The sequence below is a fragment of the Ursus arctos genome, unplaced genomic scaffold (genome assembly GCF_023065955.2).
Source record: "Ursus arctos isolate Adak ecotype North America unplaced genomic scaffold, UrsArc2.0 scaffold_19, whole genome shotgun sequence".
Lineage (NCBI taxonomy): Eukaryota > Metazoa > Chordata > Mammalia > Carnivora > Ursidae > Ursus > Ursus arctos.
Genome location: NW_026622863.1, coordinates 32,927,681 through 32,949,914, shown reverse-complemented (window position 1 = coordinate 32,949,914; position 22,234 = coordinate 32,927,681). Strand labels below are relative to the sequence as shown.

The 22,234-nt window shown below is 38.9% G+C and overlaps 1 protein-coding gene and 1 long non-coding RNA gene across 4 annotated transcripts in view; one reads left to right on the top strand and one right to left on the bottom strand.

Moving 5' to 3' along the window:
• Window positions 1–520: 520 nt before the first annotated feature.
• On the bottom strand, window positions 521–9,624 carry DYNLRB2 (dynein light chain roadblock-type 2). Its single transcript, XM_026495284.4, has 4 exons — window positions 9,527–9,624; window positions 7,248–7,323; window positions 1,621–1,788; window positions 521–754 (listed from the first exon to the last, which is right to left on the bottom strand). The coding sequence occupies exons 1-4, from the start codon at window positions 9,527–9,529 to the stop codon at window positions 711–713; spliced, it is 291 nt and encodes a 96-aa protein (XP_026351069.1). The 5' UTR covers window positions 9,530–9,624; the 3' UTR covers window positions 521–710.
• Window positions 9,625–9,698: 74 nt separating this feature from the next.
• Window positions 9,699–22,234, top strand: part of LOC113252518 (uncharacterized) — a 512,658-nt gene continuing 500,122 nt past the window's right edge. For all 3 annotated transcript variants that reach the window (XR_008960202.1, XR_003314880.4, XR_006409039.3), the window contains exons 1-2: window positions 9,699–9,862; window positions 18,351–18,515. This is a non-coding gene — a long non-coding RNA (uncharacterized LOC113252518). The remainder of the gene's footprint in view (window positions 9,863–18,350; window positions 18,516–22,234) is intronic.

Sequence of the window (22,234 nt, the reverse complement as noted above, 5' to 3'; positions counted from 1 at the left end):
GCAAATATGGCAAAATATTAACAACTGTTCTAACAGGGCTTGGAAATCTTTTACATTTGTTCTATTATTAATTTCATTATTTTCTGACCCTTTGAAATACCTAGTAAAAACACACCCTCCGGAGTTTTCTGGTCAGCGCCCCAAGCGTGTACCTGGCCCCGACCCACTGCTGGTGCTGCAGGCTACGCTCTGAGAAGTCTGGCGCGGGTGGGTGGAGGTGCTCAGCCGCGGGGCTGACCCTGCCCGGAACCACGCCTCCGACTCTTTACTTCCCTAGTTTAACCCGGGAAAGCGACTAGCGCCCCCAGAGGGTCAGGACTTCCTACTTCTCTGGTTGCTGCCGCCCTGCTACACCGGATCTCGCCGCCGCGCTAAGGAAATGGGCAAGAGGATGTAGCCCGCTGCTTCTTGGTGTATCTCAAGACTGCAAAGACTGTCGCAAGGAAGCCTGCGCCCTCACAAGAATCCTTCAGTTTTGTGCCGTATGGAAAAAAAAAAAAAAGAGACCCACATACCAGAATTCATTTATTACCTAGCTAAATCACAACTTTACAATACATTCAAAAGGGACTAAATAAGACGTGCACAGCAGTTTAAATGTAAAAATAGAAAACAGTGTCGAAAAGGTCACTTCAACTGGAGTAGAATCTTAGTAAGAGAGTAAAGCGTTTTCAGCCTGGAATCACCGGGCAGGCTGGGCCATAGCAGGGCTATTCACATGGATTCTGAATGACAATCAAAAGATATTCCTTATCTGTGGAGAGAGGCGGACAAAATTAACCCACCCGAAAAATTAAATTTAATAAATGAATAAGTCCGCTAACCTGCCTTTCTCTTCAAAACATCACTTAGACTTTCTGTAGACCAATGGTTTCCCATCCTCATTGCACATCGGAATCACCTGTCCAGCTTTCAAAAGCTACCATGACCCGGGGCCAAGTGCCAGAGGTCCTGATTTCATTGGCCTGCGGTGAGGCCTCGGGTGTCAGTAATTGTTTTTGTAAAGCTCTCCAAGTGCTTTTAATGCGCAGCCAGGGTGATAGCATAGGTGGAGAAAAAGCATCAGTTTGTGGGTCATTCTGGTTTTATAGATGTTCTATAGAGAAGTTTGTTCTAGACTAGATTTTGGAACATGAGTCCTGTTTACAGAGACATTGCTAATGCCGTATGTGTAATTCCTTCAGGGAAAGAAGTATGTCTATGGCTGCTGTCTGTCCATAGGCCAGGTGAATGGGTTCTCTCCCAGGGAAGATTTAAGACCCTATAGGCCTTTGATCCACTCCCCAGTTTATCCCCCAGTCGGGAGACATTTCTCCACTCTCCTGAAAGTCTCCATGTTCTAAGTTCACCTAATGTGGGACCTACATCTCCCAAATATTTTGATTACTAATAATAAATGCAAATGGACAAAAATTTCAAATTCTTCAAAGGTTAGATTTGTAGCTAATTTCACAAAATTTCCAGGTTGGGTTTTTCAGATTCAAACATCTTCATTTTGTAACTGAAGAACATCATGCGCCATATTGCATGTTAAAATCTATACTTCCAGTTCTTTGAAACAAAGCTTCTATCTAGTAAAGCGGAAAGATGTCTTAAATATGAAACAAAATGACACATTACCTGGGGCAACCATGATTTCATGTTTCTTTGATCTGATCCTAAGAAAAGTGAGGTCGTTCTGAGGATCAATGTCACGGACTGTGCTCCTGGCTTTCACCGTCAGCTGGTGAAGAAGACCTGCATATTGAACCGTTGTCGAGTTGTCCAACGTTGTTCGGATAGGAATGCCTGTTACGAGATTCACTTTTGGGTTAACATTTTTTTGATTATAAAAGGAATATGCACACGGTGGAAACACTGGAAAATACTGGTGATTGTAAAGCGGAAGAAAAAGTTTTGGCCTATATTATTCACTGATAACAATTTTAACTTATTCCCTGCCAATGTTTTTGTCTTTACATGGGTTTTAAAATATAGTTGGTCAAACTGTCATTACAAATTTGACTATTGCTTTTTTCTTCATTTAAATGATAGCATATAGAAGCTGTTCTTGTCAGTGATATTGTCATCAAATTATTTTTAATGAGTGTACACTATTTTATAAACATAATGTAACCAATCCCCTATTGTTAGATTGTTAGGAACTGTTTTTGTTGTTATTGTTGTTGTAGCTAATGGTGTGATGAACGTTTTTGTGCATACATTTTTTTTGAAGCTGTGAACTGATTATTTCAGAACTAAGTTAACATATTACTCTACAAAATGCACCTCCAAGTGGCCTGTCTATGCCATTTTGCTTCGAAATGCTTGGTCTGTGACTTGGTGCCAGTCTCCTCTCCTAAGGCCAGAAATAGAAAGGGATATCGGAGCCCATGTTGGAGAGTATATCAAAAAGGGACTTTAAACATTTCTTTGTACCTCCTTATATGGTATTTTGCAAACCTTAAATTTTATATTAGAGGACACAGCAGCAAAGGCCCTGTGGTTTTGCTGGGCACTCCCTGGTTTGCGCTCATTCTTGCTTTAAGCATTATTAAATTTAGCTGCTCATGTGCTCTATTGTTCCATTATGCGCATTTAAATCCGAACCTATTAATTTAACTGGGAAAATCTAGCCTTACAAATATGCAAGTATAATTCAATTCCGGTCAAATCAGTCTATTTCAATTCAGGTCGCTTGGTGCTCAGGGCTTATTTTTTAATAGGTGCTGTGCTAGGTACTTTCCATATGTTGTGTCTCATCCAAGGTCCTTCAGATGATTTTGAGAACTACAGGATCACCAGGGAATTGCAAGGATTTGATGTGCCAAGTTGCCTTTAATTTAGGGGAACATATGAAGGTGAGTTTGGGGTTGCCCAGATTCCACAGGTACCCGAATTAAGGCCAAGCCGTGAAAGAGGCGAACATAGCTCAGGGTTTTCCCTCAGAGAATGTAATTCCAAAAACTATTAAACCAGAGAGGACTTTGAGAGTGGAACAGTATTACAAACTAAGGATTTTACCAGTTTTTCGTGAAACTCTTTGAGAACCTCCATTCTGATCTGAAACAGACTATTTGCTTTTCTCTTTCAAGAAAACCATTACCTCTGGAATGGGTCTTGCCAAACAAGACGAGGACAATATTTACATGAAAACCTGTGCGATAAATAAGGTTTTTTATCAAATGTTTTCATTTCTGTATAATTATTTGTTGGCCACTGTACCCCGAAGTCGGGTCTGTCGTTCACAGCTGACGACACATCACCAGGCCTGTCTTTAACAAGCATAGCAAGGACTCCACCTTCTGAAAGCACCTCCCATGGACTAGTTCTATTTTGCATCCTGAAGAGTGACTACCTACAAAGCCTGCACTGCTCAGTGTCAAAACAAGAAATACAACCGGAATAAATTATTTAAAATGTAGATGACAAGATTATGAATCCAGTGCTCAGGCCTATTTAGTTAGTCTATTCATGATCCAAGTCAATAAATAAAACAGCTAGCTTTTCTGAATAATAAGTGCGTGCTGTGGAAACTCTTGGAGTTGTTCATACACACTACAGAGCACTTGAAAAAATCAATCAACAAATATTTATTGAGCTTTTGCTTGGTACCATGTGAGGTAATTAAAAAATAATTTATTAAGAAGCAATTTTAGCACATGGTAGAAAATTCACCTGTGTCTCCTTCTGAGATGGAGCCACTGCTCTCAGTTTCTTTGGTAACCTTGCAGAGACATTCGAAGTGTGTTCAAGTATGTTTGCATTTGTGTTCTTCATTCCTTAATTGTGTTGTTCTCTATTCTGTGCTTTTTTTTTTTTTCATTTCAAGACTTGGAAAATTATGCCATTCAGTACACATAAGGCTGGGCCACTCAGGTTAGTGACTTCATAACATGATTGTTGAATGGATGCCTGTGAACACGTAACTAATAAAGCTTCCTGATGGGCATCTAGGCTGTTCCCATTCTTTGACTTTTATAAGCAAGGCTACAGAATATGTCTGTGTGCATGCACTTTCACATTTGTGTCTATGGGTAGGATAAAGCCCTACAATGGAACTTCTGGAACAAAGAATATGAATTTGATATTGCAGAATTTACGGCGGTACTTTAAAATATGACTCTCTATGATCCCAGTAAGCTGGTCGTCTTTGACTGTACGTTCGTATTTTGGTTGACCGTATTTCAAAAATATAAGGAATTGGCTGGGTGGCTAATAAAATCTAGTGAAATTCAAATGATGGGTTGTTAGAAATGTCAAGAATATTTAAAATTAAGAGCCAACAGAAATCAGGCTTATATATACATAAGAATATATAAGAGTTATGACTGAGAAACAAATATATATATTCATCAGTATCTAATTCAACGATCACTGCTGCAATATTGTAAACAATGAATGGTTTTATAAATGAGAAATCAACATTAACAGAGAATCTATTCTAATAAAATCCTGTACCACTCAGCAATGGGCGAAACCGATAAGTCTACTTTATTGTCATGGAAAGGACGCCTATGTTTCAGTAACGCTGAAACCAAAGGACTCTGGTTAACACACCATATGAGGAGATCTGAATGTATAAACATGGTAGAAGGCCTACCTAGTCATGAAAAAAACCTGAAAGTATGTTAAAATGATTTGCTGAAAATGACACTAAAACCACTCGTAGTAAACAAGAACACATGAACACCATCTTAAATATTTTCAGTATTAAGGTTCATGGGTCTCCTGAAAGCAGCAAAGCTGCTATATAATAAATGGCACTTTCATCTAAAATTGAGTAGGTTGCCGAAACGGAATATTTTATTAATTCTGGTCACACAACTTATACCGTATGCTATTAATAAACATGCTTGTCAGACATTCTGGTTATTAATCATCTGACCATAAAAATAAACCTCTCGTTTATATTTTTTGGGAAAAAAGTTAATTTGGCTTTCAGACAAGTGCCCTGAATCCTAACGTAATCTTATCCTAGTAGGGGTTAATTAGATGAAGTTAATGGATATTAAAAATATTTTGTTGCCTTTGGATAAGAAAAACAGTGAGAAACTTCAGGAAAGTAAAGCAAAAATCAGTTGTAATTCCAGCACTCTGAGATGATCACCATAACACATCCCTGCCTTTCCTTCCATGTGTATTTTAAGTGTGTATGTGTGACTGGCTATATTTATGATTAGAAAGTGTTGGCTTACTGCTTTGTTCCCTGCTTTTTGTCATCTAATATTTAGTTTCCCATGACTCTAAATATTCCTCAGCAATTTAAACAGAGTAATGGTTCATCAAGTAAATATTACATAATTAATTTAAAATTTTCCCAGCTGCTTAGATTTATTTACTTATTTGTCTGTTTATTTACTGCTCTTGTATATGACGCCTCAGTGAGTATCCTTTGTACCCAAATCTTTTCTTCCTTACTCCTTAGGATGAATTCCTAGGAGCAACATTACAAATTGCAGGGTATGGGTGTTTTCAGACATATGATGCATATTGCTAAGATTATGGACTTTTGACTAAGATCTTCCAATGTAACTCATTAGATGAGTTGTCCTAGGTTGAATGGTGTCCTCTCCCCCCAAATTCAAGTCTACCTTAAACCTTAAAATGTGCAGATGTAATTAGTTAAGATGAGGTCACACTAGATCAGGGTGGGCTCGAATCCAATGGCTGGGGTCCTTCTAAGGAGAGAAAACAGAGAGAGATGGATGCCACGTGGAGATCAGGCAGAGACAGGACTGGTGCATCTACAAGCCAAGGAAAGCCAAGGACCAGAAACCGGAAACCACCAGAAGGTGAGAGAGCAGCGAGGAAGGATTCTGTAGAGACTTCAAAGAACAGCCTGTCTTTGCTGACACCCTTGTTTTGACTCCTAGCCTCCAAAACTGATAATAACTTTCTAAGGTTTTAAGCCACCAAGTGTGTGGTACCTTGTTATGGCAGCTGAGGGAAATGAATACATTACTTTTCTGGAGCCACACAGACAGCCTGTCTTAGGGGTTGTGAAGAGTTTATGAACATGCTAAGAACTAAAATCATTTCAAGCAGAACAATGTACTAGGGTTGGACCACTTCCTGGAAATATTAGGCATCAGTCTTTCTTACCTATAAGGCTGATCTTCAATCCTTTCCCTACTGATCACTGAAGCTGGGTGAGTTTATTATATTCATTTGTGTTATTTTACATTTTATTTTATTATTTGCAAAAGACATCCAATGTTTTTATCTATACATTGGATGTTTTATCTGTCCAAATCAATTAAAAACTTCCACATTCTCAGAGCTTAATTATAATTCCATTAAGTGTTGCGTATTGTGCCAGGGACTTGACTATTATTTCATTTAATGATCACAACCATCAGTAAAGTAGGTTATATTCTATTTTTAATTGATAAGGGATTAAAGTCCAAATTTGACTGTGGTTTGCAGTTGCTCAATAAACATTTATTGATCGACTTGTGCCAAAATAATGATGAGCTGGGAGATTCTGTTGCAAGCACTCTGCTATGGCAATGTGCCAATTTCATGGTTGCACTGTGAATTATATGAAGTAGCTACTCTTATTTCAACAAATGCTCTGGGATTTGTGGTACTTCTTGCCCTTGCAAATGCCTGAATTAGCAGTGAAACTAGCAGGAGCCTTTGAGAGGTTACCACTGTAGCTGAGCAGGTAGTGATGTGCCAGAGAAAATGCTCTGTGGATTGTTAATAGTGATTGTGGAATGAGAGCAAGTCTCTGGTGGAAGTCTACAGATTTCATAGGTGGAAATGCATTGGTCCTTCTTATGCTATATCCACAAAGACTATACCATATATGAGATTAAAACTGATTCTCAAAGATTTTATTAAGTATGGTAAAGGAACAATTTCATTTTAAATGAAGACTGAAACACTGTATACTTTATAATGTTAAAATAAAAACTGACTGCCAACAATGATATGCTTCCTATCTTTAATATGATAGTTTTATTGGTACTTCTGAAATATTAGGAGAGTTACCAAAGCTTTACAAATTAGACAATGTATAGTGTTTCTTAGGAATATATAGATATTTTTAGACATGTCTTATTCATATTTATATTTTTAATTCTCAGCAGAGCGCTTGGTATGTAATAGATAATGGATGTTTGAGAAGTAAATGTTATAGCTAAAACACAGAAAATATGCTTTTTATTTCAAATTCTAAGATGTCTGTGCTAGGCTTGGTACAATAAACAGGTTCTTAGTTGACTTGTGCATGTCAAGAAGACATCCTGTGATATATTTACCTTCTGCATTTACGACCATAGTTCCAATAACCCCTTTATGGCTCTGGATCCTCTTTAGGGTTTCCTCCACCTCTGCCTGAAGAGATCAGGAAGGCAATTAACCAAAGGGTGTCTTTGTGGTAACCCCAGTCCTACAGTGAATAATGTTTAGAGAGACACCTACCCCCTCATCTCCTTAACCTAAGGTACTGGATACTATAATCTCAGACCTTTGGAAGAGAGCTTTGAAATGGTCAAGTCCTGTATCCAAGCCTATGTAAGACTCTTACATACAACCCTGACACATCTCTTGGCCTGAACTCTTCTAGAGATGGAGAGCTTACTGCCTCACAAGAGTTCACTCAACTTTTAATGTCTCTATTTCCTGGAAAAGCATTCTCTAAATTGGACAGGTTTTCTCCCACTCAGGCTTTGCTCACTGATCTTTCTGTATTCATATGAAAAATTTCTTCTCTGTATTATAGTCCTTTAAATAGTTACAGAGCTATGTGTTTATCTCCCTCTACCTAGAAGTATCACTTCACAAGAAATCTGATTCTTAGTCCTAAATGTTACCTCCTTGGGAGTTCAGATAATTAAATTCAGGATATTCTGTAAACACAACATATTCCAGGATTCTCTTGGTAATGACAGCCTGGGTTTCAGTGCAAGCTGAATGTTCAACCATGAATGATTATTTTGGAACCCCTTTAATTCACTCAGCTTTCCGAACTAATCTTATGCACAGACTATATTGTACCAGTTTTATTCCCTTCTACCAATGCTGAAATCACAAATAATATTTTTCAAGCTTGCTTATTATTCCCATGTGATCATTGGATTTTCTGAATTCAAACAGTATCTTGCAGTTTCTTGATGAGGGTTTGTGATTTATTTTTTCCTTCCAACATCACAGAAGTGAACATTATGCTACTTTAGTCAAAAGACAGTTTTCTTTTGCACTTGTTGTGAGCAGGGACACTTATGTCCTCTTTTCCACCACTACAGCAGGTACTTTCTGAATTTCAGGCATTCGTATGCTGGACTCTCACTTTTTGCCATTATGAATACCATCTCTATTATTTACCTAGAATGCTCTTTAAATTATCTCATTACTTAAAACTTAAACACATTTTACAAGGACATCACTACCAGTACTAAATGGTAATCTGCTACTATTTGTCATAAACAGAAATAACCTTAAAAGCAAACAAAATAAAGGGAGGGCATATTATTAAATTCTACCCCAAAGAAAGGTCTGAGCCTGAACTCTGATATTCAGGTGAAAAATGGAAATTACCGAATGACAGTGGTATTAAGGGCCTAACAGTGCCGGGGGCTTTCTCCTGGATATAGTCTACAGGCTGGGGGGGTGGTGGGAATAGGAGAGGAATAATTCCCTCAGATGTAATTTTCTGTGTTGTTATTTTCGAACTACCTTACGTAGCAACTAGCGTTTGCATATCACTTTGGGAAACGATGCACTAAAGCGAAATAGTTATACAGGGGATCCAAAATGTATTATATTTTTGCCGTCTTTCAGGACAATGTTCACAGCTCCTTACAACCACTGAACCCCTCTTTATTTATTTAATTCTTACTTCTCTCCCAAACGCCTCTCTGCTGTCAGCCTTTCCCTCTCCTCTTTCAGTTGTTTTTTCGTGATTTCTGCGCCCCCTTAATACAATCTCTTAATCCCCATCTCCAATCCCCTTTTCATTCCTCTTAAAACTCTTTCACCTTGCTCCTTTTCAAACTATCCCCAGTCTCCGCTTTCGTTTACTTCTCATTTTTCATTTTTTTTGGTCTCTCCTCCTTTTCCTCTTTATTTTTTTTTCTTCTTTCTCAGTGTCGGCTCTCTCTCCCCGTTCCCCTGCTCTCTCTGTCGCATCTTTTTTCCTTCCCAAGATCTGACTTTTCTCCTCTCCATCTCGCCTTTTCCTTTTTTCGAACTTTCCTCGCTGTCGAGGTCTCTCACCCCCTCAACATCCTTCATCCCCCCAATCTCTCTGTTCTCTTTCTCGATATCCACACCCCGCAAATCCAGCCCCCGGTATCAACACCGTAGATATCTATGCCTCAAGATAGTTTCCCCCATCTGGGTATCTTCTCCCCTCCAACATCGCCCTCTCCTTCCTTCAGGGTCTCCCCGTCGCCCCTCCAAGAAACTTTTGGAGCCCCCAGCCCTCGCCGCGGCCCCGGGACCGGCGGGCCAGGGTGGCCTCAGGGGCTGGGCAGGGAAGGCCCCCGACGTCAGCGCCCCTGGCTCGTCGGGTCGCAGAAGGAGGCTCCAGATTTACCATCTTGCTGACGGCGAGACTCGACTTAGTCCGGCACCACCTCTGCCCGGGAAGTCAGCAACGCTTCCAGCTGTTGCTAGGAGACGGGGTAGGATGTGACCTCCCGGAAGTGTCGGTGCCCGCGCCTGCGCGTACGCGGGTCCGGCGGCAGCCGGGGGGCGGCTCTTCCGCCCTGAAGTGGTCTTGACGCCTTCCGGCCGCCGTAGGCAGAGGTTGAGGTCGGTGGCCCCCGGGAGCTCACCTGGGTGCACCTAGGCCAGCGGGGCGAGGGCCGGAGGAGCGGAGCGGGCATAGGCCTGGTTACTCGTTCGTCCATTCAGTCATTCATTCCTTGAGGTACGCCTTAATGTAACAGCCACTTCCTCATTCAAGAACGTTTTATTGACCCTCTGCCACGTGCCGGGCGCTCTGGGCCTGAGGAGACGCTAGCTGAGGAGACAGACCAAATGCGACACACGAAGCAACCCTGTCCACGTGTGATACGTGTTCTGGAGCCAATAAGCAGGGGTGGGTCCGTCTGACTCTGGGCTTGGGCCACGTTAGAGATTTGGTGACGGACTCAGCGGCTTTGCGACGCCCACCATACTTCCTTTCGCACTGTGCTCTTTGTTTCCCGCCCCACACCGACAGTTTTTTTTTCCCCTTAAAATATATTGCGGCATTGAATAGTAGTACAATCATATATATGTATATATGTATTCGTTAATTTATATCTCCTTACCCACAAAGAGTAGGGTAAGCTGCATCTTAGCTCTCGTCAAGTGTAGTGTCCCCTTACTGCGCTTCACTCCGTTGAAGAGTTTCTACTCATCGGTATATTTGTTTAATCCATTAGGGGTTTTTGTTTGTTTTGGGGTTTTTTGTTTTGTTTTGTTTTGTTTTTGATTATTATCTGTCAGTTCTGAGTTGCTGAGAAATTGCAGGTGGTAGTGCTGGGGGCTCTACAAATTGCCATAGAAGAGCATTTCACTAGGCGTTTAAGAAACTGTTGGAGGAAACACAAAGATCAGTTAGGGATGGTCAAAAGTCACTTACCTTTTGAAGGGCATTGGTAACATCTCTCTCTGTGGCCTGGGAGGCAGAGACTAACCATTGTGACAAGCGCAGCAGGAACATGTGGTGGCTGGAGTCATAAAGTCCTGGGGTTTGAAGAGGGCAAACACCGATTGCTAGATACAAGTTACAGGTTGGGAATCATCCCTGTAGGACCATGCTGTAAGGACTCCCTGTACTACTGGTGCGGTTTGTGCTCCCATTTTCCGAAAGCAGCCTCCAGCCCAACCAGGCATGCTTATTGCTAAGAATGTCCACTAGAATATGAATGGGCCCTTGTCAGGGATGCTCTGAAACAATTTTGAAGTTGGTCCATTTTAGCTCAGAGTCTGTCATTTTGTGACATTATGACAATACTGTGAGAAGCTCTAGTTCTTTTGTCTTTCTAGTTGCTTTCTTCTTTTGGTGCTGGGGGAGGATATTCTGGTCACTGTCATTCTGTCCTTTTTCCTCCAAGAAACTTAATGCCTCCCAAAAATCCGGATCACAATCTGGAACTCCAACCAAGATTACTTGGAATGGACAGCTAAGGTTGTAGGGGAGGAGCCTGGTGTGTGTGCACAGATCTGGCTCTTCACTGATTGCCTATATCTAGTATTTTAAGTAGTGAAAGTATAGGTATTTTCAGTAACAAAATTGGCTGAATTTTATAAAGACTGATTCTAGGGCTCTCTGGGTGTTTCTGATCAAGGATATTTCTACTTGGTTGTGTAGCCATTTGTTTTGCTTATAAAAATCAGTGGCCGTGCACCATATCTGTTATGTCAGTCAGCTTTAATGAACGAACCAACTGCATATGCATGGAGTGTGAATCCCCTCGTTTCTGGAGTCAGGGTGTCAAACTCGTTCAATAGCTGACAGCTGTGATTAGAGCAAAGAAAGACTCCAGCATGAAAGGCACTGACAGGAGTACCCAACTGCTGAAAAAGTAATAAGAAGTAGCCAAACTGACTTCTAACCAACAGTCAAGTTTGACTCACTGTGCACAGGAAATCAATGAGGTGAATATGAGCCATTTTCTTCTTATTGATTTTCACTTCTAATTATTCCTTGGAGGTAGCTTGGTTTAATTTTTACACCTTTTTGTGAATTATTCCTTTCCCTTCTCCTCCTCCTGCCATCCCCTTACCCCTCCTTGTAACCTACAGCAAGTGCTAAATAACTTTGAACTTAAAGAATAAATGCATTTTTTTCAAGTACTCTGAAGTGACCCCCAAATTTGTGGTACATACAATGAGAGAGTCCACTATTCTTCACATAATTTTGTCAAATAATTTTGTCAAAATGTGGTGTTTTTTTTCTGAGGTCTCTCTTTCCCACCAGTAGTTAGCTAGTGCTCTCTGCTTAGCTCGAAGAAATCCAGGTAATTTGATAATCTTGAGTCTTCTCTTGGAATTTTCTATGCCACCCCATACATCTTTCTATCTTTGGCATTCGTTTTTAGTCGGCAAATACTATAAACTGGTCCATGGAGTATACTTGGTGCCCATTTTTTAATTAAAAAAGGCATTCTTTGTCAACTTAAACAGAACGCTAGTACTTATTTCACTCCAGAAAGTGAAATGTTAGATTATTTCATTAGATTCTTTGAAAGTGCCCCTTAGTAGTAAGGCAGAATTAGAGGATGTCAATGATATCAATAAGTATTCCACATAATACTACCTGATGCCATAGATTTGCAGAATTATAGGTTTAGGGTTTCAGAAGATCAACTATTTTCTGCTTATTAGGACAAGGGCACCCTCTAGGGTGATTCTTTCCAGGAGTCAAGTGTCACATAAGCATTTACTTGCCATAAAGGAATTCTCCCTGTTGGAATTAAAGGGTTTCCTTGAGTGCAGAATTTGGAGTTGTGTGCAGCAGGGGTTGGTGTTCCTAGGTTTGTTTCCTTGAGTAAAATAAATTCTCAGAGCTTTCATTTCCTCTTTTATAAAAAAGGAAATATAGTATCTACCTCAGGGAGTTGGTGTGAGATTTAAATCATATGGGTAAGTGCCTGGCTGGTACCAGATGCCCGATATGGATCATTTTGCCATGTTTCTTCTGTGTCTTTTCTTTTCTTTAGTCCATCCTTCCTTTTATCTTTCATTCATTTTCTCTTCTCTCTCCCTCCCCTGTTTCTTTCCTCTTTTCTTAACCATCTTCTCTTCAACCACCTTTTTCTTCATGCCTTCCCTAGGAAAAATATCCAGAATTCATATTGTTGACTTTGTCACTAAAGGACATCTGGCCCTTTCTTCTCTTATTCCCTTTCTCTTGTTATTCAAGTAGAATATTCTTCTCATGTACTTCATTCACCTCTAATCTCATTTTCCCACAAGCCCCGTTTTTATTTTTATTTATTTTATTTTTTTAAAGTAATCTGTATGCCCTGTATGGGACTCGAACTCACAACCCCAAGATCAAGAGTTGCATGCTCTACCGACTCAGCCAGCCAGGTGCCCCCACAAGTCCTATTTTTCAACTTCTAGCTCCAGTAAGCAGTTCCTATCTCAGCAAATTGCACTTAGTAGAAATTCTCAGTATCTCAGAGTTGAGGGCAAACTAAATATTTCCTCATCTATTAATTTTGTTCAAAGAAGGAAGGGCTGAAGGGAGCAATAAATCCCACATACTTTATGTACCCCCCTTTTTTTCTGATAAACCATTCCCAAAGTCTTTCATCTATTTTTTTTTTAAGCTCTCTGATCTATTTAGTTTCAGAATTAGGTAAAATTTGGTAGGTATGACACAAGAAAAGTTAGATGCACAAAACAAAAGTTAGGGTGGTGAGTTACCACAAAGTGAACTCTTCAACTAGGTGAAGAAATAGAACACTGTCTATATTCCAGAAGCATCCACATGGCCAGTTCCAGTTATTACTTCCACAATGTATGGCCTCAAAAGCCTAAAATATTTATCTGGCCCTTTACTGAAAAAAATTGCCAGTAGTTTTCAAAATATGTTTGATGGTTGAAAACAAAAATTTATAATATTGTTCAGTTTTCAAAATACATAAATGTAGTATGTAAAATAATTATAGTAGAAAGTGGGGGAGGGTAAAGTGATTTATCAAAGAGTAAGGATCTTACATTCCACTTGAAGTATTTAAGTATTGATTCTAAGTAGACTGAAAAATGAGATATATAACCCCTAGATCAATCAATAAAAAGCATACAGATATAGCAAAACATCATAATAGATAAAATGAAATACTAAAATTTGTTCAAATAATCTAAAAGGGGAAAAGGGCAAGCAGTGGAATGGGAAACAAGTGGAACAATTAGAAAGCAAATAATATAATTGTAGAATTAAATCCTGATATATCAATGATTGCATTAAATTTAAATAGTCTAAACACATCAATTCAAAGACAGATGGTTAGAATTAATTTTAAAAAATGATTGGTGATTTCTGTTTCTGAAAATTTGGAGTTGAAGTGCATTTCCCTGTTCCTTCTACTAAATATAACTAAAATGCCTAGAAATTATACAAATACAAGAAGACTCTAGAATATGGAAAGAATTAGATTGCCAAGGGAATTTGGGGCCCAAGGAACAAGACCGTAATTTACCTGGGTTTTCTTTTTGCCACATATATTCTAGACTTGGAGCTGAAGAAGCTGGTAACCCAAAAATCTGACAGACATGGAAATTTAAAAAAGCTTCTTAAATTAATTTTAAATTTTAAATTAATAAGTTAAAAAAAAACCCACAAAAGCTTATTCTCTAGCTAAGGGACCAGGAAAGGACCAGCCAGCAAGACAGAAACTCATAGAAAATAACCATTCTTCTCCAGCCAAACACCACAGAAAAAGACTAAAAAGGCCAGGTAGAGAGTATAGACTTCCAATCTCACTTTGCTATAACTCCCCCATCCCACACCAGATAACATCAGAGAAGTCTGAGTAAGAAGTCAGTTCTTTCATCCTTCTTGGTATTAACTAATTAGGCACCTCGCCACCCCTTGCAGCAGTTTCAGTAAAGTCCATTTGGGGAGCCTGGACTGCCACCTCCACTGTAGCATATGAAAAATCACATTAAATGTAAACAGCCAAAATATACCAATAAAAAGGTATAGCTCACTAGAGTGGATTAAAGAAAACATGACCTAACTATATTCTGTCCATAAGTAACTGACTTCAAATATAATAATACAGGCATACAGAAAATAAAAGGATGGAAAAAGGTATATCATGTAAACAATCCAAAGAAAGCATGAGTAGTTATACTAATATCAGATAAATAGACTTTAGACCAAAGAAATTTACCAGGTACAGAGGGGACCAATAATGATAACATTGTCACTTCACCAAGAAGACATAGCAAATCTTAAAATGTATGCACCAAACAACTGAGGTGCAAACTGTATAAAGCAAAAAGTGACAGAATTGAAAGAAGTGGTCATATTTTCAGTGATATTTGAAGATTTCAACACCTCTTTCTCAACAGTCGATATAAGAATCAGACAGAAAATCACCAGGGATAGAAAAATCAACATCATCAACCAATAAGACCTAGCTGACATTTATAGAACAATCAACATCAACAGAATCCGTGTTCTTTCCAAGTGCCCACAAAGCATATACCAAGATAGACCACATCCTGGGCTATAAGACCCACCTGAACAAAGTTAGAAGAGTTGAGATCATACAGAGTATGTTCTCCAACTACAGTGGAGTCAGGCTAGAAATCAATAACAGAAAGATAATAGGAAAATATCCAAACACTTGGGAAATAAACAACACTTTCTAAATAATCCATGAGTCACAGAGGAGATCTTAATGAGAAACAAACAAACAATGAACTGGATGAAAATGAAAATATAGCATATCAAAATTGTGGGATACAACTAAAGCAATGTTGAGAGTGAATATAAATGCTTATATTAGGAAAGATGAAACATCTTAATAATGTGAGCTCACACACGAAGGGCTTAGAAAAGAAAAGCAAAATCAAAGTAAGCAGAAGAGTGTAAATTATAAAGATAAGAGCAGAAATCAATGAAATTTAAAAAGAAAACAATAGAGAAAAATTAAAGAGTTGGTTTTTTGAAAAGATCAATAAAATTGAAAAGCCTATAGCAAGATGGTCAAAGATAAAAATGGGAGAAGACACAGATTAGCAGGAATGAATACCACAAATATTCACCCAGAATGAAATAGGTAATTGAATAGCCCCATATTATGAGACATTGAATTCATATTTGGAAATTCCCTAAAAGAAATCTTCACTGGAGACTCACTAGACAACTCTCTGAAATGTTTGAAGAATAATTAACATGATATATATACAATATCTTTCAGAAAATAGAAGGGGGAAAATTTCCCAGTTCCTTTTATGAGGTTTGCATTACCCTGATCCTAAAACCAGTCAGTAACAGTATACAAAAATTAAATAAATGGAAAGAAGGAAAGAAGACTGCACCAATATCTTCCCTGAATGTTCATGAAAAATCCTTCACAAAATATTAGCTAATAGCATTAGCAATGTTTAAAAAAACTATACACCTTACCAACTGGAGTTTATCCCAGGGATGTGAGGAAGACTCACCATTCAAAACTCAGTCAACATAAGCCACTATGCTAACAGGCCAAAGAAGAAAAAAAATCAAATGATTTTGTCAGTTGAAGAATTTGACAAAAATTAACACTCATGATTTTTAAAAAACACTCAGCAAACTAGGAATAAAAGGGAACATCTATAACTGTGTATAAAAGGCATCCACAAAAAAGCTACAGATGATGTACTTAATGTTGAAGGACTGAATGCTTTCCTCCTAAAATCAAGAACAAGTCTTTCACTACTCTTGTTTAACACAGGGCTGAAACTTTCAGCCAGTTCAATAAGGCAAGAAAAGGAAATAAAAGGCAAACAGATGGAAATGAAGAAATAATAACTGTCCCCATTTGGAGATGACATGAATTGACTATGTAGGAAATGCCAAGGAACTTACAAAAACAACTAGAAATGAAACTCTCATGTATAGAGCTAACAAAATATGACACCCTCCCCCATTTACTTTGACCTTCACTTTCTTTCATCTGAAGTTTGTAGTTTTCAACATGCAAGTCTTACTCACACACAAATGCACCCAACTGGTTTTTTGACAAGGGTGCAAAAGCATTCAATGGAGAAAGGATAGGTTTTTCAATAAGTGGTGCTGGAGAAATTGAACATCCATAAACAAAACAAGCAAACAAATCAAACCAAAACAAAGTCCTTAAGTCTCGCACCTTACATACAGATTAACTCAAAATGGATCACAGACTTAAATGTAAAACCATAAAGCTTTCAGAAAAACAAAAAGACAAAACAAGAGAAAACTTAATACTTAAGAGATAGGCGAAGAGCTTGTGGACTTCGCGCCAAAAGTGCAATGTATAAAAGGAAAAACTGATGGATTTAATCAAAGTTAGTAACAATGGGAAGACCCTGTTAAGAGAATTTGAAAGACGAGCTACAGACTGGGAGCAAACGTTTGTATACCATGCATCTGATAATTAGTGTCTAAAATATTTAATGAAGAATGAAGAATTAATGAACTCTCAAAACTCAACAGTAAAAAAGCAGATGATCCAGTTAGAAAATGGGCAAAAGACATTACAGTGAAGAGGATATAAAGGTGACAGCTAAGCACATGAGATGTTCAACATCGTTGGCCATTAGGGAAATGCAAATTAAAACCACGAGATAGCTCTATACATCGATCAGAATGGCTTCAATACAAAATAGAGACAACACCAAATGTCAGTGAGGATGTTGAGAGACTGGATCACTCATACATTGAAGTTTCATTTTGTGTGGTTTTCTTTGTATTTATCCCGCTAGGGGTTCATTTTGAGTCTTGAAACTGGCTTAATAACTTTGGTCTGTTTTGGAAAATTCTCATCCTATGTTTTGCTGATTTCCAGTAATTTAAAAAACTTTTTCTTTTTAATGACTAAAGACTATGAGCTTTATCTAAGGGAATTGGCTGAAAAATGGTTATTTCTGGTACTCAGCATGTATATTCCTGACTGTCTACACAATTACAAGTGTGAAGGTAAACAAAACAACAGAACTATATATACTCTTTCCCCTTTATTGTACCCTAAATGATCTCTGTGTGGTTCTTACTCTCAGGATCTACTGATTATCATTTCATATATGTTAAACTAATTTGGCTCTAAGTTTTATTTTCCAATTAAACCTAAGTCAGGATTTTAGCAGTGAAATATTCTCTGCAGACCTTTAAAAACTGAGGATAATGGCTATGGGATGATGGGGCAGTCTGTGGCCTTTTTATTAACATTAATAATCTCTCCCTTTTTGTTGGCTGGCATAGTTTTCCAAACACTTTGATATGCCCTGTCTCAGTTGCCCTCCCAGTGACCCCTTGACCTTGGCAGGTTTACTTCCTGAGTAGACTCTGAGGCAAAAAAGTCAACTGACAGAATAAGGATCCAGAGTGGTAAATCTTATTTCATACCAGTGTGGAAATTCCCAGGATGGCTCTGACTCTGTATTTGGGTACCTACTGTGTACTCCTCAAGTTACATATATGGCTCTATGCTCTTCTAGTTCTAAATTATCATAGTCCTTCCATGGACACAATAAGTAGCTGAGCCAGAAACAAAGTTGAACTCCCTTGTTTTCCTTCTCTGCTATTATGTCAACTGCATACAAAAGAGAATAGGACTTTGTTAGCTGCTTGGGAAGAGGAGGGCGTCTTATCTCCTTCCTAATTGACTCACCAGGCACCGCAGAAAGATCCCTACTGTAAATATTTTGGTTGACCACTTCTCTTGCAGCTGTCCCAGGAATTGAGATGGGTTGTCTGTGGATCCTAGAATAAGTTCTGGAGATGGTGAAGAGATGGCCAAGCAGAATTGCCATAATCCTTGATAGCAACAAGCAGCTTACCTTGTGGAATCTTGGGCCTTTCTTCTGACCACTGTAGGGATCAAGAGAACAAGGTAAGTGAGGAAGCAAAACAGTGGGTATTGAGGCACTCGTCTGGAAGGCAAAGAAATGGAGGCTGTGTACAGAACATCAGAGTCCTCACCAACATAAATCATACTTACATAGGGCAATCATTCCTTTAACAATATTGATGGAGGGTTTGAGCCAGAAGCATTGAGATGCAGGGAATATAACTGTGAATAAGATAGAGATATCCCCAGCTTTAATGGCACCTATGGCCTAATGGGGGACATAGTTGATAAACAGGTAATTATATCAAGCTTCCTCATGGGAGAAGCATAGGTTGCAATTGAGGCACATTGGAAGTCATCTTGATCCAATGTCAGGGAGTCCTGGAAGGATTCTTGGAGTTAGTGATATCCAACCTAAGTCATGAAGGAGAACCAGATACTTGTGAGGTGAATAGGTGTGGAGGTAGAATAGAGGGAAAAGCATGTGCAGGAAAATGAAGACATTTGAAAGAACTAAAATTACTGCAGCTTGGTATGACTTTTAGCGATGACTTTAGCATACACAATGGGGAAAAGATTTCCCTCGGCAAAACATTGTATTCCTTTGGTAAATTGGGCCCAAGTGCACGTACCTGAAATTTAGAGAATCACCATGAATGAGCCACTGCCCCCTCTGCCCTTTACTGGTGTGCTCATTTCAGAACCCTGACTTCAAAATGCAGGTTAACTCAGATTTCTTTCTTTTTTTTTTAAATAATAATTTTATATTATTTTTTTTAATTTTTTTTTTTATTACATTATGTTAGTCACCATACAGTACATCCCTGGTTTCTGATGCAAGTTTCGATGATTCATTAGTTGTGTATAACACCCAGTGCACCATGAGATACGTGCCCTCCTTACTACCCATCACCAGTCTATCCCATTCCCCCACCCCCTCCCCTCTGAAGCCCTCAGTTTGTTTTGTATTATTATGTTAGTCACCATACAGTACATCTTTAGTTTTTGATGTAGTGTTCCATGATTCATTATTTGCGTATAACACCCAGTGCTCCATGCAATATGTGCCCTCCTTACTACCCATCACTGGCCTATCCCAGTCCCCCACCCCCCTCCCCTCTGAAGCCCTCAGTTTGTTTCCCAGAGTCCATAGTCTCTTGTGGTTCAGATTTCTGTCTACTATTTGCCTGGCAAACTGTGACTCAGTCCCCTCTGACTGAGGTGGACAGTGCCCTCCAGTGGAAATGAAGGTGAGTGCTCCTCCTGTGCCTCCCCGCCCCAGCCACACTGCATGTGCATTTTCACCATTCCCCTGTGAGGCTGCAGTCAGCTGAGGGTCTGCAAAGTTGGCTGAGGTTCTGAAACCAAATAACATAAGGAGAGTGCTAGTTCCTATGAAGAGCAGACACATTTTATTATCTCAGTTGTAGGCCTTTTAACAGGACTCCAAAGTAGCTCCCTAGTTCAGAAAAATTACAAAAATAATAGGAGAATGAGAACTATATTAAAAAAAAAGGAGGTGTTTTGTTATTTTTCTGTTAATCCACCCAGGACATTGATTCAGCTTTGGCCAGTAGAAGGGAATCAGTAAGTGGATGGATGTGCTGGTGTAAACAAGTTTAACAATAGAAAGTTAATTTTTTCTCACCTCCTCTAAATAAACACTGGCCAGTAGCTCACAATATGATTTTGAAATGTTACCAAATGTCCAGTGTTTGGAGCAGATGTGTCTGGGATCAAGACAGAATAAGGAGGTGTATGCGTGTGTTTGAGGGAGGGGAGAGCCATGGCTCAGGTCACAGCGTTCCTGGCCCCAGACGCTCCAGCACACACCCAGTCCCGCCTCCCCAGGAGGACAGTTGGGATCCTTTGTCCAATTGCATCGTGATGTTGAGAACATTCAATTTCATTTAGTTCCATAAAAATTTCAAGATTTAAGAAGATGCTAAATGGTGTGGATAGAATTGAAATGCTTTAAATGACGTGAGATGGTGAAAGTCAGTAGCTACCTTTCTTTAGGAAGACTGGCAAGGGAGGGGATTGACCCTGTGCTGCTTTTCAGAATCCTCTAGGTGGTGCTGCTGTGATAGCTATTGGCCAGACATTTTTTTTAGCACTCAACTATCAAACCAAATATTTAACTTATTAAATGTCTTACACTGATGGTTAATTGCTCATATGATACTATTGATAATTTATTCCATCACATTTACATTATATTCTCTTAAGAATCAGTCTGTACACATAAATTACACAGCAGAGTAATTTCAAGAATTGAAATACACATACTTCTCTGGTTATTATTCAGTAAAATTGAAGACTTTCATGTGTTGATGGATTTTTCCACACACATTAAACCTGGCTATATGATTAGCTCTTGGTTACCTCTACTTGTATTGGACAGTGTAGGACAGTGGCTTGTACATAGTAGTTGCTAAATTAATGTTTATCAAAGGAATTGGTTCTAGTTTGTTTTTTCCCTTCCACTACCGATTGGAGATGAGATGACTAGCTGGATTCAGCTTTTTAGAACCCTAGTCAGGTATTGCTGCTTATCTTTGCTAATGAAATGATTGGGAGGCTATTTTTTCCTTTATTTCTGAAAATGGCCTGAGGGGTGTGTGTGTGTATATGTATATAAAATCACTTCTTTATTTTAAAAGCAAATTGGTTTTCAGGTTGGTTCCATTGAAATTCAGGAATGGTATGAAAATTGTGTTTGATAATTGCTCGAGTCCTAATCAAGATTTTATTAAAATCAATATTTGATATGCTGCTCAACTTAATTAAATTAAACCATAGAGAAACGAGTAATAAATGAGTTTGAAAATCAATCATGGATAAGGTATGTTTCTGTTAATTAGTTTAGCACAGAAAATGTTGGGTTAAGCAAATGCTGACCACAGAAGGAACAACAACAACAAAATCACCACTTTGGTTTGTACAATATGAATGACTAATATTAACGAGCATATACTCTGTGCCAGGCACTGCGCTAAACGTTGTCTGTTAAGTTTCTTCATTTATTTTGAGACAAAATTCTTTGAGGCCTGTCTCCTCAGCTGATGGTCCAGACCTGGGTTTGAGTCAGCATGAGTGTCTTGGGCCATTTAGCCAGGAAATGGCAGAGGTAGATTTTAACACAACGATCAAGCTTTTCCCACTACCTGGAATCACTCAGAAATAGGAAGAAAAATCATACTTTTATTGTGATGAATTTTAGAGAAGTGTATTGGCAGTAGTTTTCTTCCTAAAAGAAGTGTGGCTTTTATAGACGAGTGATAGATGAGAAGCGGGGCAAAATCCCAAATCAAAAAGCATGAATGTTGACTTAGCAGCTCAGTCTCATGAACTGCCCAAAAAAAAAAAAAAAAAGGCGGGTTTATTTTTCTGGAGGGACACAGAATACAGTTATTTACCATATAATTTATGCTTATTGGGAACGGCAGAGATTTATGGCTTTAGAAAAAAGCGCTCTAATTGGGATTAGCTAATGAAAAGATGGTAGAACTGAAGAGGGAGAAAGCGGGAAAACGTGATTTCAGTTGAGGTGTTTCTTCTCTCCTGGGATGCTAACCAAAGGGCTTGCGTTACCCACCAGGGCAAGAATCACACTTTTAATTAGGCCTTCAGAGTTTGTGCCTTTGTTTTTGGTTCTCGGTATTCTTAGTTATCCAAGGAATGGCTCTCAAAAACTAATGATATTCTTGTGAAGTACCCTCGGCAATGAGAACAAAACTGCAGCTTCCTGAACAATCTCC

Coding starts and splice junctions, on each gene's coding strand:
- DYNLRB2 (XM_026495284.4), bottom strand. Junction 1,789..7,247: donor TATGGTCGTAAATGCAGAAG/GTAAATATATCA, acceptor ATCTCGTAACAG/GCATTCCTATCCGAACAACG. Junction 755..1,620: donor TGAAATCATGGTTGCCCCAG/GTAATGTGTCAT, acceptor CTCTCTCCACAG/ATAAGGAATATCTTTTGATT.